Source organism: Lynx rufus, unplaced genomic scaffold (assembly GCF_022079265.1).
Source record: "Lynx rufus isolate CCGP_SWC_20201006 ecotype Redwood Valley unplaced genomic scaffold, mLynRuf1.p SCAF_3, whole genome shotgun sequence".
In the NCBI taxonomy this organism is placed as follows: domain Eukaryota; kingdom Metazoa; phylum Chordata; class Mammalia; order Carnivora; family Felidae; genus Lynx; species Lynx rufus.
The window spans coordinates 160785517-160804605 of NW_025814845.1; the positions used below are offsets into that span (position 1 = coordinate 160785517).

Sequence of the window (19089 nt, forward strand, 5' to 3'; positions counted from 1 at the left end):
GAACTGTCTTACCTCAGCTTCCTAGATATTTCTATTAAAGGAACTTGGGCTTATTTTAAGCTATGAAATAGAGTCAACAGGTTGCTTTGTTTGGGTTGGATTCATAAAACACAATAGTTAATAAGATAATGTTATTTGGTCTTTTTAGCATCTTCTCTCACACAGCTCATCTACAAAAGCAGTCATTAGCAAAGAGAGTTAAAGATAAAGCAGAAGAAGAAAATCTGGTTCATATATGGTTGGCTTCAATCTGAAAAACAGTCAATAAAAATATGGAAATAACAAAGACTTTGAAATGAAAGAGATTATAAAAGTTAAGCTAGTTTTCTACTCTTTTCCTTTGCCTTCTATTCCTTTTAGATGAGCCTAGATTTTTCCTTAGAAATCAATGCAATTTGTGAAAACACAATCTTTCTCTGAAAGCCCAGTTCTGTGGCAGAAATTGAAGGAGTTTCTCTTACCTCTTAGTTCCCCCATATCCAGAGTTGTCCCAAGCTGTTCTAATAGAGCAACTCTTGCTGCGTTCTTTTTGTGTTTCTTGCCATCATAATGTTGCTGGGCCATCAGAGGATTGTTAAACCAGGCTGCACAGAGCCCACAGTATCTGTCTGAATCTCTTCTTTGATAGGGAGATGTGACCACTGGAGCAGTGTCCACCCTCGGAGGCTTCAGTGAGTTCAGGGGTGTTGCTGTGAAGGAAAACAACCAGAGGGACACACAGGCCAGGTTAGTCCATTACTGAGTATGAGTACCCATGTCTTCAATATCTGAAGGGGGAAGGGTCTCATGTTCATTCTAGAGCTCAAAATCCAGAGTTTACTGAAAGCAGGAAAATGATCTTTGCCAGCCTTCATTTTTGAAGCTGGGATACAACCGAAAATTCCTAATTTATTGAGATCAGATTTCTCATGTTGTTATGCTTAAATCTGACCGTTCAGAAGACCATCCCTTATGAAGAAAGAAAGATGTTCAAAAATAAACTCTTGGAGGTATGGGAGGGATCCATTAAATCGAAGCCAAAACTTGGAGGAAACGTTGAACAGTTATGGCTTCAAAGATTTTGAATGAATGAATTCGACATGTGTGTGCTATAACTAGAAATAACCAATACATAAAGGACTTGCCCAAGTGATAGAAGTAGATCTTTTTCAGTTACAAGGACTGTACCAATTGACAAAATCGTGCTCATTTTATTGTCAGTTTCTTCTGTTTACTGTGATGGGTTATTTTCAATCTATACCTGCTAAAATTGATGTTGAAAGTATAATATTGTTTTAAAAGACCAAAAGACAAACACTATAGAGCAGATGTTGCTTTATCTAAACTGAAAAGGCATAATATCACTTGAGATTGCACAGCCCTAGCTATTAACTTAACACATTCCATTGTGAGCCTTCAGTTATTTTTGGTCCAGAAATAAAAAAAAAAAAAAAACCTAACTTGAAGGAGTTTACCAACAGAAAGTAAAAATAACTTTCTTCTGTATTACAACATACAATGTGCTTTCATCCTCCCAATAGCTATGACTTGAATTACTATCCCATTTCTCACCTGATGGACCTCGCACAAGCCACATGATTTACTGACAGTGACATTTCTAGTTATGGGGAAGGCAAGACTCCAAATCAAATCCTTAATTTCCAAAGCCAATGTTCCTCACAATACCTCTAAAGACTCTTTTTATACTTCTTAATAAGCAATTTTATAATAGGCAAATTTAGATACCTTTCTAGACCTCAGTCATCTTTGTTTTACATAGGATTTAATTTAAATTTGGAAAAAGGTTCTAATCCAAATATTTTACCGAAGAAAAAGAAATTTAAATTCTCATATGCCCCATTAGTCATAACGCAATATAGCAGTACCTTCTGTTCATTCTTTGCCCCTGTAATGTAGAGTAGACTTGGAAAAAACAAGAACATTAGGGTCATTCCAAAGAAAAGCTAAAATCTGGAACCTCAATAGTAAGTAATACTTAATCAGCTCCCTAACCTTTCAAATCAGTTTCGTGTGGGCTTTTTTTTTTTTCAGATTAAATAACAAACATGCAAGTAAATACTTGCTAAATAACATTTTGATTCAAGGAATGACTGTATTGTGGCAATATCTTGAAAAAGTCCTTTCTTCTCAACCCAGAGATTTCACCAGATGGGGAAGTTTTAGCTAGCTTGGATGAAACTTAATGGTATTATTTCTATAGGGACTTAGAGAAATAGTATGTCTCTTAAAGGCCTCATTACCAGATCAGTCATATATCAATCACCATGTGAAAATAAAGCTGAAAAGTGGGCCATATCACACCAGCTGTTACCCAGTATCATTCTGTTGTGACTTAGAAATGCTAATAAAAGCTACAAATACTCAGTTGACCTGTATGTAAAAGGACTTCTACACACTTTTCAGAAGGAAATTGGATCCCGCTTCCAAAGTTTCCTGAAACCCTATCAATTTCTGAGCATTTATATCTATCTATTGTTTTTTTTTTTTTATGGCAAGGAAAACATATCAAATGCTTGCGATCAGAATGAACATTGATTCTTGAAGCATAACTCACTTTTCTCTAAACTGGGCCCTAAAAAAACATCTGAGCCAATTTTATCTATTGATACCTCTTATACCTCTTTCCAGCAGGAGTGATGCACAACAGAATATCCATCAAATAAGATAATCTTATCTCTCACACAAGAAAGTAGGTTAATGCTGCATCTGTATTATAGCTTCTCCTCCTTAATAATTCCACTACCTGGTGTACCGCTGCAAAGTTTAATTTTTCTTATGCTCCTATTACCAACTGTCCTCACCAATCCCAACCCAGTTTATATTTCCTGTAAAGGCAAGAAAAGGCAGCAGCGTGAGAGAGTGGAAACCGTGTGGGATCAAAGTCAGAAATCAAGGTTGGATTGGATTCCATCACCCCCTGAGCTGTGTCACCTTTGGCAAATCTCTAATGTCTCTGGTTTCCACAAGGTTAAAATTCAGGGTCACCATCTCTTTAAAGCCCATAGTGTGGGGATGGAACAAAATTGTACAAGCTTGCTCTTTCTCTTTTATGGCTTTGACTGAATGCCAAATAGCGAGGTTATATGGGAAGAGAGCAGTTTCCAGATCATAATGCTAAATCTATGTGTGAGCATGGACCATAACACCCATAGTTCTTTGGCAAAAGTATGTTATTCTAATAAAATGAATACAAAATAGGGTAAAGATTATGGTTTGGCTTGAAAACGTGTTTATAACAAAACACTTTAGTTGATGTATAGTTCATTTTTATTTAAATTTCATGCTTTATGTTTTTATTCTAATTGCAAAAATATGTAGCTAAATACTGACTTCACCTCCTCTATGTACAACTTAAAACCAACAGTTCATTCATCAAAACCAGTAGTTTTCAACCTTGGGCGAGTATTAGACTCAGCAGGAGCTTTAAAAATCTCTGTGTCCGGACTGTTCCCCAGACCAATTCTGTTCAATCATATCTGAATCTCTGGGTAGGAGCCAGGAAGCAGGAGGCTTTAATGCCCCCTTCCCACACCACCTTGATCCATGCTTCCAAAGTACAGCCAATGTTGAGAATCACTAACACAAATATTGCCAGATTTTGTTTGAAAGTGACTACACAATAGTCTTCCTAGATCTTCACATAAAAGAAAGTCACATACTACATCCCACAGCAATAAAGCCAATTATTTTGTAGGCAGTAACTGAAATGCCACATCTTTATCTATGAGGCAGAAGGAAATAATAATTACTTGGCATTTTTTAAACCCCTAATCAATTTCTCCATTTCGCCAAGATATAAAAGTGTCTCCAAAATAGCAGCTAATGTTATACATTTATATTACAAAAATTAAATAACAATTCCGATCCCTTGTCCCAAGCAGAAACTCATATATACATTGAGCTGCTGAGACACAGCACCGCCTAACTTTGGCAGTCCCCCCAGCCTGGGCCACCATTCCTCTCCTCCTGGCTAACCACTGCCTTGCAGGGTGCTGTTCGGTTCCCTCTGCTCTGTGAGGCCTTGGAAACCCAAGTAAGTGGCTCTCCCTTCTCTAAACTCAAAGCACTTACTAACCACGCAATTTATTGGACATTTCTTAAACAGCGCCTTATAATCTTAGTTGTGCGTTCACGTTCGTGTGTGTGCATGGCTAAGGGAAATTAGATCATAACACTTAGACATAAATAATGGACACTTTGTGTGTGCCGTATTCTCCAATACAGGTCTGTAGTCCCTTGTTTCTACTCAGAAAAAATAAAAAACCTCTAAAGTTCAAATTTTTCTCCACGATTCATTTTTTATTAAAACATGACAAGAATTCAGAAGGGGTTATTTGTCATCTTTATATAAATATATATTTTCATATAAATTTATATATTTATATATAATATAAATGTAAATTTAAAAATAAATATACACGATATATGATATATATATAATCACTTATATAAACATACATACATGTTGCAATAGAATGATTAATGTCTCTAAGTATAGAGTGCTTAGATCTGTTAAAACATAATATATAGTATATGGACCTAATTACATAGTTAAAGTCTTACTCTCATAACACATTCAGCCCCCAGTATTTTGAACAGAAGATCAGGATCTGTAGCCAGTTCAGAGTAACTAAAATAAACTCAACTTGTTCTAATGCTTGAGACAATTGAAACAACTCAGTCTCCAAAACTTGATTTCTAAGAATCACCAGACATGAAAGCCATTTTCAATACCCCCTTTATGTCTTGCATAATGTTTGTCAAAGAGCAAGTTCTCAGCAGCTATTTGCAGACTGTTGGCTAAGTTGTCCTGAGTAATAGTTTGGAATACTGTCTCTCTCCTATGTTTGCTTTTATCCTGGTAGAATAACCACAGTTGATCTAAGGACAAAAGTATTTTCAAAGCACCCTGTGTGCACCTCTCTCAGCACACCTCCTCACTCTGTAACGTAACATTGTATAGGACCAGACTCTCCATAAGTCGGTACCTTGCCTGGTGGCACTCGCGCAATGTATATCCCATGCCTTTTGCTAAATAAATTAATGGATGGATGGATCCTCTTTGTATTAGAAGTGAATAAAGTACTGGTGACCAAGAGTTTTCTTATCTCTTCTAAATTGTATCATTTAGGGCTTGAGTGCTGTACCAGTCAATATAAATATAAGTATTAGAGAATCACTGGCAAGATTCTGAGTGGGGGTGGGGAGGTGAAGCTTAAATTATAGAAAGGCAACCTGTCAAAGTGGAGACACACAGCCCAGTCTTCCTCTGTCTTTTGGTTTCAATTGGATATAACGCAAGTTAGTATTGTAACCAACTTCTGTCTGTTTGCCAAGGTGGCCTATTTCTGTACATTTTAGAGAGTTCAAATTATGCACATCCTGGAAATTTTACTTTTAAACAGGAAGCCATTTACTTGGATTCATTTAACATGGCATCTAAACCCTCACTCCAAGTTTCTGGCATGGTACCAACCATCCCAGTTTGCCAGGAACTGAGAAGGTTCCCAGGACGTGGGACTCCCAGTGCTAAAACAGGGACGATTCCAGGCAAACAGGAATGAGTTCGTCATTCTAGCTTCTGGGGTCACACCTGATTTCACATCATACAGGAGAAAGCAATTAGTAAAAATTTTGGAAATAACTGCTTGGGAGATTAGAGCAGGTGCTTTCTCAACCAACCAAACAGAATTTATCAATAGATCTCAAAGCTTTACTTGTCAGATCACCACGTGGGTATCCTTAGCCAGAAAAGAGGATAACACAGTCAGCAGGCAATGGTATTCTTACCTGCCTGTCCGCCTTCTGGGTCATGGCACAGGGTGCTCTTCAACCCCCAAATGTGAAGCTTTCATTGGCATCCCCTTCTCTCTCTCCTCCGTTACTCTCCTCTTCCTTCCTCCCCCGTTGTTTCCTTTCTACCTCTTTCATTCATTCCTGATGCTTTCTAGGCTTTAGGACTAACAAAACTTAGTCCATCCTCACAAAGGACTTGGAGGCTATTGAAATATTTTCTGGAATTTACTTCTTCCAAAGTATGTGGCTTTCTCACCTAAGGTGTTCTTATCCATAATACTAATTCTTGAGGTTTGTTTGACATTATGCAGTTTATTCCATTCTGTCTGTTCCATGTATTTTCTTCTTTAAGCTGCCCCCAAATCCTGTTTGACCAATGAGGTAGCTTTAAGTTCAGGGAGATAAGTCAGCTATCACAGGGTCCTCTAATTAATAAATGGCAAAGACAAAGGCAAAGGCCAGATCTTTTGAGTCAAAGACCAGCACCATAGTTTAATGCCAACTAGTTTCCAATGATGCTGAGGGAGCAACAGGCCAAATAAACAGTCAGAACACTTTTCCCGGGCTTCAACATCTGTTCTCAGAAGGGATTATTTGGAAATATGCATTTTCCCTAAAACAATTTTTTTCCAATTCCCAGTGCCTATGATCATCTGCCTTTCCTTTTTCTCTTTTTGTCCCACCCTAAATCAAATTAATAACAGTAGGAATCCTCCAGCAAGTATCACTGTTTGAGGGCGGGGGGTGGGGGAGGGGAGAGTGTTTTGTTTTTGCAAATGCTATTGACAGTTAAATGTGCCTAGGCCTTTCAGCAGCCTGGCTGAGGAGACAGGTGTCAGTGTGGATGGACAACTCAGTCTTCCAGTCTCTTCTGCAGGTAAATGCCTCAATTCCTGCAAACCAGGCAAAGGCAAGGCTCAAAGCGTGTCTCTCTATGCATCTCTCCCAGAGGACAGGGCCTCTTGTCTAGATGGTACATGCTCAACCAACATGATCAATAAAAGAAGAAAAGGACTAGTTAATTTCAGGCACAATCACCTGGGTAGATTTTCACTTTTTCCTAGATGACTCATGATAGCTAATTTTAAATATTGAATGATTTTGTTAAACTTTACAGGGTTAAAAACAAGTGAGATGTTCGTATTTGGGGAGAGATTACATAAATTGTGGGCATCTACATTCTGAAATACAATGCAGCAATCAAAAACACATTTTAGAAAAAAATTAATATTTAGTGACCTGGAGAAATGCTTAGGATATAATGTAAATCAAAGATGTGTTTATATGTAGGGTGTAAACCAAATTACTTATTAAATTATACACACCCACATATTTAAAACTATATAAAGACTAGAAGGCTATAAATCAAGATCTTAGGAATGGTTATTTGTCAGTTGCAGATTACGGTGATTTGTTTTATACTAGTGGATATACACTCCTTGATGCAGAGGGAAAACATTTTTATTTTACAACTTACATATAGGCCACATTTCATGCTAACTTGTTTTAGTGCAAAGTGGAGAAAACACTGCTTAGGGGACGTGTGGCACCATAACCAGGTCTTAAATTGCAGAAGATTTTATTTGTGGTGATTTATTTATTAATTTATCGTTGATTTGGAGGAAAACAGGTTGGGAGAAAGCTGGCTCAGTCAGAATATGATGTAAAGGCCCCAGCTTCTCGTATTTCTCCAAAAGATACAGGGAAAAGCCGTTTTCCCACTGTATAGCAGATCCCCAAAATCACTCTCATTACTTAGATAAAATGAAGCAACTCTCTTCCTTTTCATATATGTTTGGAAGTGAGCTCCTCTATCCAAGGCTGCAAGATAGGAAAAGCCATGTGCCATTTCTTGTATGCCATGAATGAAATTAAAGAACACTATAAAACATTTCATGTTCCAAAATATGTGCCAATAAACATTTCCTGAGAAGAAATAAAGGCGAGGATGGCTTATCACAACCATTATTCCAATTCAATTTTATATCAAAACTCTAATTATAATCAGCCTATTAACAGGAACTGCTTCCTCATCCACACTACATTCATATATCATGAGTCTTCATTATTATAGTATTCATAGATCATTGATTTTCATTAATATAGAATAATTCCCTCTAGTTGCAGTCACTGATTGGGTTCTAAATATCTTAAGTATGCCTGTTTCCTACAGAAACCTAATCTTTGAAAATAAGCCATTAAACAGAACTTTAGAGGAGATGAAAGTCCTTTTATAATTTTCTCATGTTGTTTGACAAAAGAATCCTAAGTGTGCGATACACCACATTCTTCTGTGTGTTGAAAACAGGGGGATAGACTGTAGGCTCCATGAGGGCAGGATCTTTATCTGTTTTGTCTGCCACTGTACCCCAGGTACCCAGAAACAGGTAGGGCACATAGTATGTGTTAAATAAACCCTTGTTGAATAAGGGCAGCAGTTTATTCCCATAAAGCTACCTGTGTGAGAAAAGGAATTTTACTTTAGGAAATTCTGCTAGTAGGAAGGCATCCTTCCAGTCCAGACTGATCTTAAAAACACCTGTCGCATTGTAGGTATAATGCATTCACAGCATTTAGACTTAGACACCATTCAGTAAATGTGCTTTGCTTTTTCTGAGTTCAGTGTCAAAATCTTTGGTTATGGCCACAGTTCCCAAAATCTGTGCAGAGGTGCCCTTGGATGATACAGTCAACATATAGGAAAACCATAGGATTATTTAAAATTCTAAGAAAAGCATAGAGATATCCATTAGACACCATGGCAACCACTCTCCTGAGGAAGTTCACAGTCTCAACATTGGATGCTACCACCCTTTGAATGAGTTCATATTCCTGTGAACCTGGATTTTTGGAGACTGCTGTCCACCTCCAATCTATCTAGCCAACCTGTGAGGAGCAAAAAACAAAGGTTAACAATGTCCAATCTAATCTAAAGGTTTGAGAAGCTATGCTGTGTCCAACAGGCAAATGCACCCATTACTGAATGTGATTATTTAAGGATGAAATGCAAATATTAAATTTTCCTTCAATACATGCTGGCAGAGTTATTACGACACAAATACTTATTGTTTGGATACTAGGAGTTATGACATCACCCTACTACATACTTTGCTTATTGCTTACAAGAATCAATGACCTGCTAAGTGGGCACTGCTGAAAATGTCTTTCCTCATGAACCTGAGACAAGAAGCAGAGTCCCAGAGGGCAGAGTGGGTTTCCTTGATGGGGACTCATTGACTCACTGGCACCCCTATGCTTGTGCCAGCAGATGCCATCTTAGAGTGGGGAGCTGGAGGGCATCACCCAGATCCCAGGCAGTGTTGCCAGAGGCTGGAGACTGGTGAGCTGAACCCTGAGGACGGGTCCTAGCTCCTATTCTTTCATTCCACTGCCACCATCCCCGGCTTCCCTTAATCCATACCCTGTGCTCACGGATGGGAATGATTTACTTATCCACCAGCATCAGCTATGCAACTAGAGAGCCAGCTTCCTGGATCATTTCTTATGTCCTATGAATATTTATGGAGGATTCAAAGATGAGAAAAGCGACTGGTGCCAGAAGCACAGCACAGATAAAGTACAGGCTAAGTTCAGAGGTAGACACAGAGAGAGGATAGCCTTTGGTGTGGGCTGAAGGAAGCTGAACCCTTAGGAATAATTTCAGAGAAGTCAGTACTGATATTGTTCCCTGAAGAGAATGCATGTATCTATTTTTCACCCCCAACCAGCATGCTTCCCCCAATCAGGTTTCTCCACTTCACCTCTGTGCTGAGCGACCTTAAGCATATATCCCTAAAAGTCGAATTGTCCTTAAAAATCCACAGTTTGCAAGTTAAGAAAATTGCCTCTACTTCATATTTAAAACTAACTGAATATGAATATTAGCTATGCATATATTTTGCATGTATTTCTTTGGATTTAATCTAGAAATAAAGTACTTTTATTGGAAAACTGGAAACTGCTACATCTGAAGGTTTGATGCTATTCTAAGTCAGCTCTATCAGACTTTGAAGCAACCCTAGAACTTCTTGAGGTCTTCTGAGACAGATGGAGACACTCTCCTCTCTCATGTTAGGTATTCCCAACACTTGGATCAAGAGAATCCAGAGCATCAAATGCTAAAACAAGAAGGTCCTCCAATCCCTGTAAGTTTAAAGACCATTGCCTTATACCACTGCTTCAGATATTGAGCAATGAAGTTGGTGGGCAGAGGATGATTGCAAATAAAGAAGAGGTTTTAGGCTAGATAAGACTTTGCAAATCAATGTTAGAAAATCATTAGCTTAATTTAGTCTCTGGGGGAATAGAGGCCAAGCTAGAGCCCGAATTATTTAGATGTATCATCCATAATCATTCATTTAACTATGGCTTGACCACAAATTGCATACTTCATTGTTGCCATGCAGACACAGTTAAAAGGGAGTGCATGAGAGAGAATGTAAATGATTTCTATTGAAGAACTTTTAGAACAAGGGTGGCATTAACAGCTAATGAAGGTGATGATGCTTAAAATTTGCAACCCCAAGAGTGCTCCACAGACCAAGATCATCAACATCACCTGGCAGCTTATTGGAGATGCAAATCTCAAGTCCCACCCTGGACCACTAGATGAGAATCCACATTTAGGAGAGCTTAGGATGACTGATTAGCAAACTAAATTTGGAAAGCCCTGGGTTAGGATCAGTGTTTCTCAGTCTGGTAAGGGTTAGAACCACCTGTAAGACATTGAACGCTTATGGACTCTAGGCCCCACCCCAGTCCAATTATATTAGAATCCCTGAGGGTGGGGCTGGCAACAGCTGGTTTTAAAGCTTTGCAGGTGCTTCTAGTGTGTAGACAGGGTTGGGAAGCATCAGTCTGGAGGGACAGCATCTGGCATGGGACTCACTTTCACTTCAATCTTACAAGGCATCTGTATTTTCATGTTTCATTCATCCTACTCTGCATTGGCATCAGGTTCCACATTAATATACAACACCACCCCAGCCCTCATGCAACTTGAAATCTGGAATAGAAATACTTTTAATTAACTCACAGAACAAGTATATTAAGTTGCACTCATTCAGAAGCCTATTTATTCAAAAAAAATCATAAGGGGCAACAGATATAAAGAGAATAAAAGTTTTGAAATAAAATTAAACTAGATTCACATGGCAACTCAGGATGGAGTTACTTTAACTATAGTGAGAATATTTCCTAAAATAAGATGGGGTAACGGTTCAAACTCATGTCTTTGTTGTGCCTGCTTGATAAAAGTTAGTTCCTAGACATCCTGGCCATAGAGAAAACAAAGACTGTAAGCCAGATCTCCTAATTCCTACTCCATGTTTTCCCATGTCCCACACTGACATCAGTTCTACCAGGCAGATACAGAGGCTTCCCTCACAGAGACTGGGAATGTGGTGAACATGAGACAAGGGAGTGTTTGGAAAGAGGAAATCAGAAATCTCACTTACTCGTCATGAGAGGTTCATGTATCTGGTCATAAGTTTGTGGTTACCACAGCAATCTAATATCCTTTCAAAGCCATATGGGATGGATTGTAGATTGCCAGAAAGTGTAGGAAAGATCCAGAGAGGTGGCTTAAAGAATAGAGGTGTATGAGTAATGGTTAAAGGATGTAAGATTACTTAGCCAGAAGACGAGAAGCTGAAGCATTACTTAATAACACATGAGACACATAGAGGATTGTGGAATTTAGACTGATGGCCAGCTGTTCTTCCAAAGATGCTAAAAAGAAAAAAACAGACTGAGCCTGAACAGTAGGCCTTTAGAAGACAAGGAGCTTAAGAGAACATGATGCATGATGTTAAGACACATTTACTGCCCATAGGGTGGGTAGCTGAGGAATGTTTATAGAATGAGAGCATTATTAATACCCAGTGGTGAAAGGGAGAGCATTTAAACCATGCCAGATGATGGGACTTAAGACTTAAAGGGAATCTTGCTGGAAACAGAGAAATGAATACGATGGTAACTCGGGATTCTATGAATTTCTAGGTATAATTCACTCTCCATCCTAGGCACTGGATGAGATAACATTTTTTTAAGGCAAAACTCTTGAATATTAAATCATCAGGGTTAAGCAGACTTATGGACATCTTTCTTAATCATTTTCACTAAAAATGATCTCCCCTTTGTGTTAAGAAAGAGCAAGTAAAATGTTCCCATTTTTGCCAGAGTTAGTTCTTGCTTCCCCTGTCCAGCAGCATTCTTGATATATGAGTTTTACTAACTGAAAATGAAAGGTCCAGGTATTAAGATTTCATCAGCTCTGTTGTCTGAAAAGCAAAATGAAGATGATAATCATTAGCAGTTTACACTAATCAAGATATAATTACCGTGGGAATTCATGAGTGCACCTTCAATCCCAGTCTTATGCTTCTTGGTTGTGAAACCTCAATAGGCTGTGTAGACAACAACCATGCATAGGTTGTTGACTGACTGAAGACTCTCAGTTTAGATGATTACACTCAAAACTCCCAGACTATGTCTTTAGCCAGTATCACCCACAATAAGAATGGCTGCAATTCATGATACCTCAAAGTGGTCAAAGTCCTCTTGAAAACCTAGATGGATTCATAATTAAAGCTATAGACTCAACAATGTGTGTGCTCAGCAGACAATTACTAGAAAACCCACACAGGGGAAGCCGGCTCTCTGAAGGCTGAGAGTAAAGTAAGAAAACACAAAATGTCATATTTCTAAGCTTTCAAGTAAGTAAACTGGCTTGGTGTCAGTGTCACATAACAAGTTAGATAACAGAATAACCTATTGAGAAATTAATTAATTGCCTTATATTCCTATGGACTCACTTCATAAAAATGAAAGGTATTTTCCACTTCATTCCAAAATGAGGCCTAAGCCTTGAAGTCTGGTTTTTTCCATGCCAAGCATGGAATGAACAAAGGCACATCAGGCTATCTGAATAACAAGGGGGTCTGTGTGTCAAAGAAGTGTGTGCCTAACTAATATCAGGAAAGGAACTGGCATGTTAGGAGCAAGGGAAAAGAGGGTTGCAGGTATGGCTAAAGACCTGGGCATATTAAAAGCAGGTGTCTCAGGTGGCAGGACATCCCCCAGAAATGTTCATAATGGAGTTTTGGCCTTCCTTTCCATAGCATCACTTGGCACAAAGGAGATGAAACCATCAGTGGAAGTCACCGACCTGAAGGAAGACAGGAGAGGGAGACAGGCCTGAGAGGGAGACAGGAAAGTGAGATCCACTTCTGAGGAAGCCCTGGGACTTCACCTACAGCCTGTGGCCCAGAACACAACAGCATCCTGGATGACCATAAAGTAGCCAGAGTCCACAGGCTGAGATCTCTTTGAGGATGTCCACATGCCTCTAGGCCCTTGTGTGGCCCTAAAGAGCACCCCAAAGAATGACCAAGATGGGTCTTCTAACCTGTCTTTAGGGCTAGAGGATAGAAGTAATTTACACTGATTTTTAAAAGGTAAAGAAATATGGGGTGCCTGCGTGGCTCAGTCAGTTAAGTGTCTGACTTCGGCTCAGGTCATGATCTCATGGTTTGTAGGTTCCAGCCCTGCATCAGACTCTGTGCTGACAGCTCAGAGCCAGGAGCCTACTTTGGTCTGTGTCTCCCTCTCTCTCTCTGCTCCTCCCATATTCAATGTCTGTGTCTCTCTGTCTCTCAAAAATAAATAAACGTTAATAAATAAGTAAGTAAATAAATAAATAAATAAATAAATAAATAAATAAATAAATAAATAAAATGTAAAGAAATATGATATTTGTTGTACTCAAGGGAAATCCATTAATTCATACGTATTAAATCTGATTATTCAACCAACCTAAATGTTACACAAGACTTTTGACACTGACGTTTAAATAATACAGATATTACAAAGGATGAGAATACAGTCTGGGACACTTACTACCAATTATTTTAGGTAAGATACTTACTTTACAAGTGCCTTCTCAATTTCATAGACTAGACAGTTTTAGGGTTCTTTTTTTTTTAATGTTTATTTATTTTTGAGACAGAGAGAGACAGAGCATGAATGGGGGAGGGTCAGAGAGAGAGGGAGACACAGACTCTGAAACAGGCTCCAGGCTCTGAGCGGTCAGCACACAGCCCGACGCGGGGCTCGAACTCACGGACCGCGAGATCGTGACCTGAGCCGAAGTCCACCGCTTAACCGACTGAGCCACCCAGGTGTCCCAGTTTTAGGGTTCTTTAATAGTTGATTTAAGAGTAGTTGCCAGAAAATCTCTCACTCAGAGTTTTTTCTGAATAGTATTGCATTCTGTGTATGGATTCCAAGCCCTGACCACATCTTCTATTGACAGTTTTCAGCTTAAGCACAGGAAACTGACAATTTTATTGTTCTACTCTATTCCTTCATAAAAATGTGTTAAAGAACACTTTCTGGAACAAAGGTATAACCACATCATAAAAGCTGCTGAAATCATCAACTGTCTTATACCACTATTTGATCATCCAAAAAAGAAAAGTGAGTTTATGCTATTTAAAAGGATTTGTGAAAATCACCTAGGCAGTAGTCTCATTGTTAAAATCTTTAAATCCATCCAGTCTTTGATCTTTTGTTTCTCTGGTCATCAAATATAAAATCAAAAGACAGCAGCCTTGATCGAATCACTGCTCCAAGCCGCTTGTGATCCAGTGTACAAAAGTCATGGCCAAAAGAATTTAGCTAGCCTCACACTGCTTATGCATTTAAACCCTATTCGCTGTACTACAGTCAGCGGCCAGATTGGTATGTTTTTTCTTGACAGCTGACATCATGGAAGATTACTGCAAAACAAAAGAAAGCTCTTTGCCATCAACCTGGTATATCACCCTGGGCAAATGGCTTTACCTCTCTAGGCCTGTTTCCTCATCGGGAAAATGACATGGTTGGGAAATAACGATGGGTAAGCACCTTCCAGGTCTGCAATTATATGAATCTATTACTTGTTGCATTTGTAAGAATTAGAAAAGCCAAAGACATCATCAGAACAAATGCATCGATCTAGAGATGACATCTTAGAACATGCTAGCTTTTCCAATTTAAAAGAAAATGCACTGCTATGAAGATCCTCTGGTTTGACAAAGTATTGTTTGCATCTATTAAAACAAGTATCTAGACAGGCTATGTTGGCAAACCGAATAACCTGATTCAGATGATAGAACTGCTGCAGTATATAAAATCTTATATGCAAATCTGAGGTGCTGATTGAACCTGGAGTGCATATATTATTTAAAATTTGAATTTATGTAACTTACAAACAGATCCAGAACACCCTGATCTTTATTCATTCAACAGAGAACTCAAATAAGCAACTCCGTGTCTGGCATAGAAATTTATGGAAAAGTTCTGAAGCTCTGTCTCACTCATTTTCCATAGAAAGGAAGGAAGGAAAGGAGAGAACCAACAAGACTGCAGAAGAGGAATATATGATAAACACACTTACACACAAACAAGCAGAGTGGACGAGATCATTGCTTGTCTGTTCTTTTCCACACATTGCTCACTGTTCCTACAAATGAGAAATGCTTGATTTAAAGTTTATACACATATCTTTGTGGCTTTGCTGCTTCCAATCATCTTAGTGAGAGCCTTAGAGTGTGAACTCTGCTGTTCATTAGGGGAGCAAAAATCTGGAGATCATTTTATGAAGCATTATTTATCACTACCTGGAGATGAAGGTCCTGAAACATGGAATCAGAGGCCCTGAGTTCAAGCTCCTGTTACATTATTTCACTACATAACATCAGGCACGTCACTCTGCCTTCAGTCTTACTTCCCTCTTTGGTAAAATGGAGATAATTATACTTTAGACCTCATGGTTTTTATGAAGAGTAAGTAAAACAATGAATGTGATGTTTCTGATAGAATGTCTTTAACACTATCAGTCATGATCTTTTTATGTATTTTTTACAGAGAGTGTGAGGATGCAAGCAGAGGAGGGGGGCAGAGAGAGAGAGAGAAAGAGAATCCCAAGCAGGTCCCATGCTCAGCACAGAGCCCAACATGGGGCTTGATCCCATGACCATGAGACCGTGACGCGAGCTGAAATCAAGAGTCAGACATTTAACCAACTGAGCCACCCAGGCGCCCCTGTGATCATCTATTATTAGTTTAGATTCTGCCCTCTGAACTATAGTTTTACTACACACTAGGATCTTTAAAATATTATATCTTTTTATTCAGTTTTGCGTGATGAACAGACTTCTTGAAAAATTTTATATAAATGTAATGGACATAACTTTTGATATAGTCAATTCTTGTTATTCATAGTTAGTTATGTTCTTCATAAAGTCTCCAAGAACACTGAATTAGCAAAGACCAAACCATTGCTCCTTAGGATGAATTCAGGGTTAGGTTACTTGAGTATAAGGTTACATTTTGACCCACTGATCAATATAGATCCTTGCTTTATGTGTGCTTCTGTTTAAAGATACCTTATTTAATATACATTCTTGATTCATTAACATGTAACTCAAAGTCAACAATATACAACTCATGCCTAAACTAAGCTAAGTTAAATGTATGTATTCTTGCCATAAGTCACATCCCAGCCTTCTTGCATTTAGAAACACTAGACAGCACTCCAGCACTACCTTTGGGGGGCATTTTAAATAATAAAGTCACCAACAAAACCCACAAAAATGTGTAAAACCTGGCACTAAATAGATTGCAAAAAAAGACATTTATTTGCAGTATGAAATTTGAAACAAAAGGCCAAGGATTGCCTTATTCATCCTCAGCTAAGAAAATGCCCATGGGGCAACTCAAATTTTTCACCATTTTACACATGTCTACAAACAAACATTAATGTGCCATGAGTGTTGATTTTGTTGTTACAAATAAATCTTAGTGAGTAGGTGAATTCACAAATACAGAAGTTGCAAATAATGAATATCGACTGTGTGTATGTGTGTCCCTACCTACATATATTTACATACAATAATGTACTCATTCAACACTTACTGGTGTGGCAGGCGCTATATTAAGTATTATATATACCATCTCCTTTATTATAATAATTCTGGTATCTAATTATTACCATCATCTTTCCAATATGAAATGGAGGGCTGGAGAAATAAAATAACTTGCAAAAGTTCACACAGGTATACCGATTGTAAAACTGAGTCTGACTTCAGAGCCTTCATTTATATGCTATTTAAAAGGATTTGTGACAATCACCTAGGCAGTAGTCTCATTGTTAAAATACATTACTCTGTATTTCACCTATTTTTACCAGGAGAAAAAAAAATTCTTTCAACGAAGCAAGTGGACACTCAAGACACTTCCTATAAAGTTAGAAAACCACTGCTTTTAATCATTATATTTAACTGAAATTTAAATAACCAAGGTAACTTACTTTGAAAACAAAGCTATAGAATTTAAATGCCTATCATTATTCTCATGTATGCTTCCAATTTCCACTCATCTAACAAATATTTATTAAATGCCTACTATGTGCCAGGAAGTGGTCTACATGCACTCATCATCAGAGCCATTATGCTGTAATGCCTCTGGAACACACTTCAAAACTATTCTCTCAATCTTCTACTGTTAAGACATACACACATCACAAGAACTTCAAACTCTTAAGGGTCAAAAATGAAAGAAAGTTTACTGCTGAGTCTAATGCCATTTCCTGTCAAACCAATGATGTCTGAGAATTACATAAAAGAGAGTGCTCAATATCCATTTTTGCTAAGAATGATAGATGTATTCATAAAAGTTTATATGTGAAACAGTAACTTTAAGGGACAATGAATCAACCAGGATAGATTAGGCTCTTCTGCAATAACAAACAACCCCAAAGTATCACAATAAAGGCATCTTTCTTGTTCTTGAAAAGTCTAATGTAGGTTGAATGGCCCTCCTCCGTCTTGTAGCCTGGTCTTAAATTAATGCACATTACATCTACACACGATTAACTCAAAGTCTGGGGAATGCAGGAAGCAAATGGATTTTGGATGACTAACGTGTCTACCACAAACGCAAATTAATTTTCTTGTTAATCCTAAATACGATACCTAACTATTGAGATTACGGATAATCTTAAAATTTCACTTTGATTAATGGTAGATGGTGGGGGAATACTTGTGGTTTAAAACTTTTTTTTTTTCCTATGCTTCGGATTTCTACTACACAATTCATATTCTTTTGAAAACAAAATTTTAAGAACAGCTAAATGATGTCTTCTTTAGAATTTTGAGTAAGAACAAAGTCCCATTCTTGTTTCAATTATCTTGTTTGTATGGGTTTATCATGAGAAAAAGGGGAAATACACTAGCTAGCAAGCATAATATTAGGGCCTGTGACCTGTGTCATGTACCATCACTTAAAAGAAGTTGGCTTGGGTAAGGTGTTAAATAGTGCCCCCCCTCACATTTCAAATTCATGTCCACACAGAATTTCAGAATGTGAACTTATTTGGAAACCAGGTCTTTGCAGATGTAATCGGTTATGCTGAGAGGAGGGCAGGCCTTACTGGTGTCTTTAAAGTAAGAGGAAGGACACAGAGATATACAGAGAGGATGGGCATATGAGATTGGAGCCACAAAGTTAGAATGCCAAGGGAAGCCAGCAGCCACCAGAAGGTAGGAGGAGGCAAGGAAGGAGGTTTCCCTAGAGCCTTCAGACAGAGCACAGCCCTGCCCACATCTTGATCGTGGACTTTCAACATCCAGAACTATAACAGAATAATTTCTGTTATTTTAAGCCCCCAACTTATGATAACTTGTTGCATAAGCCCTAGGAAACTAATATAGTTTGGATGATAGATTTCAAATAAGTACTAAAACTCAAGAATTACAACTATATTAGGATGTTGGCAAAATCTGGGTAATATTTATCTGTTTAGTTTTCACAAATATCTTAGAATTTTAGACCTTTTGGAGACATTAGCTGTCACTCAAGTCTTATAGCTTCTCTGGGGACCTTTCTTGCTCTCAACAAGGGGAAGACCCTGGGTTTTCTTCATTCTTAGTTCTCGGAGTACCTCCCCAATGTAGAGGTCTCAAACATTCCTCTGCCCTCAGTCACATCAATCCATTGATCCCTGTTCCAGTGCTTCCCCTGCTCCTCACAGGTGTACAGCCCAGGAAAATGCTGGCATTTTTTGTATAAACCCACACCAGCACCATTTTCTCTGTGCTGCCTCTTCCTTGAGATCATTTGCTGTCAGGATCAACAAACCTTTTGTGGAAAAGACCACATAGCAAATATTTTAGGCTTTGTGGACCATATGTATCCTGTCACAACTATTCAGCTCTGCCAGTGTAGCCCCCAAATGGTCTTGACTGAAGG

General features: G+C 38.3%; 1 protein-coding gene across 1 annotated transcript in view; it reads right to left on the minus strand.

Annotated features, from left to right (window-relative positions):
- The window catches only part of ZMAT4 (zinc finger matrin-type 4), a 243187-nt gene that overhangs the window by 94265 nt on the left and 129833 nt on the right, over positions 1-19089 (minus strand). The window contains exon 4 of the mRNA XM_047092314.1: positions 462-689. Coding sequence (XP_046948270.1) covers positions 462-689 — 228 coding nt within the window. The remainder of the gene's footprint in view (positions 1-461; positions 690-19089) is intronic.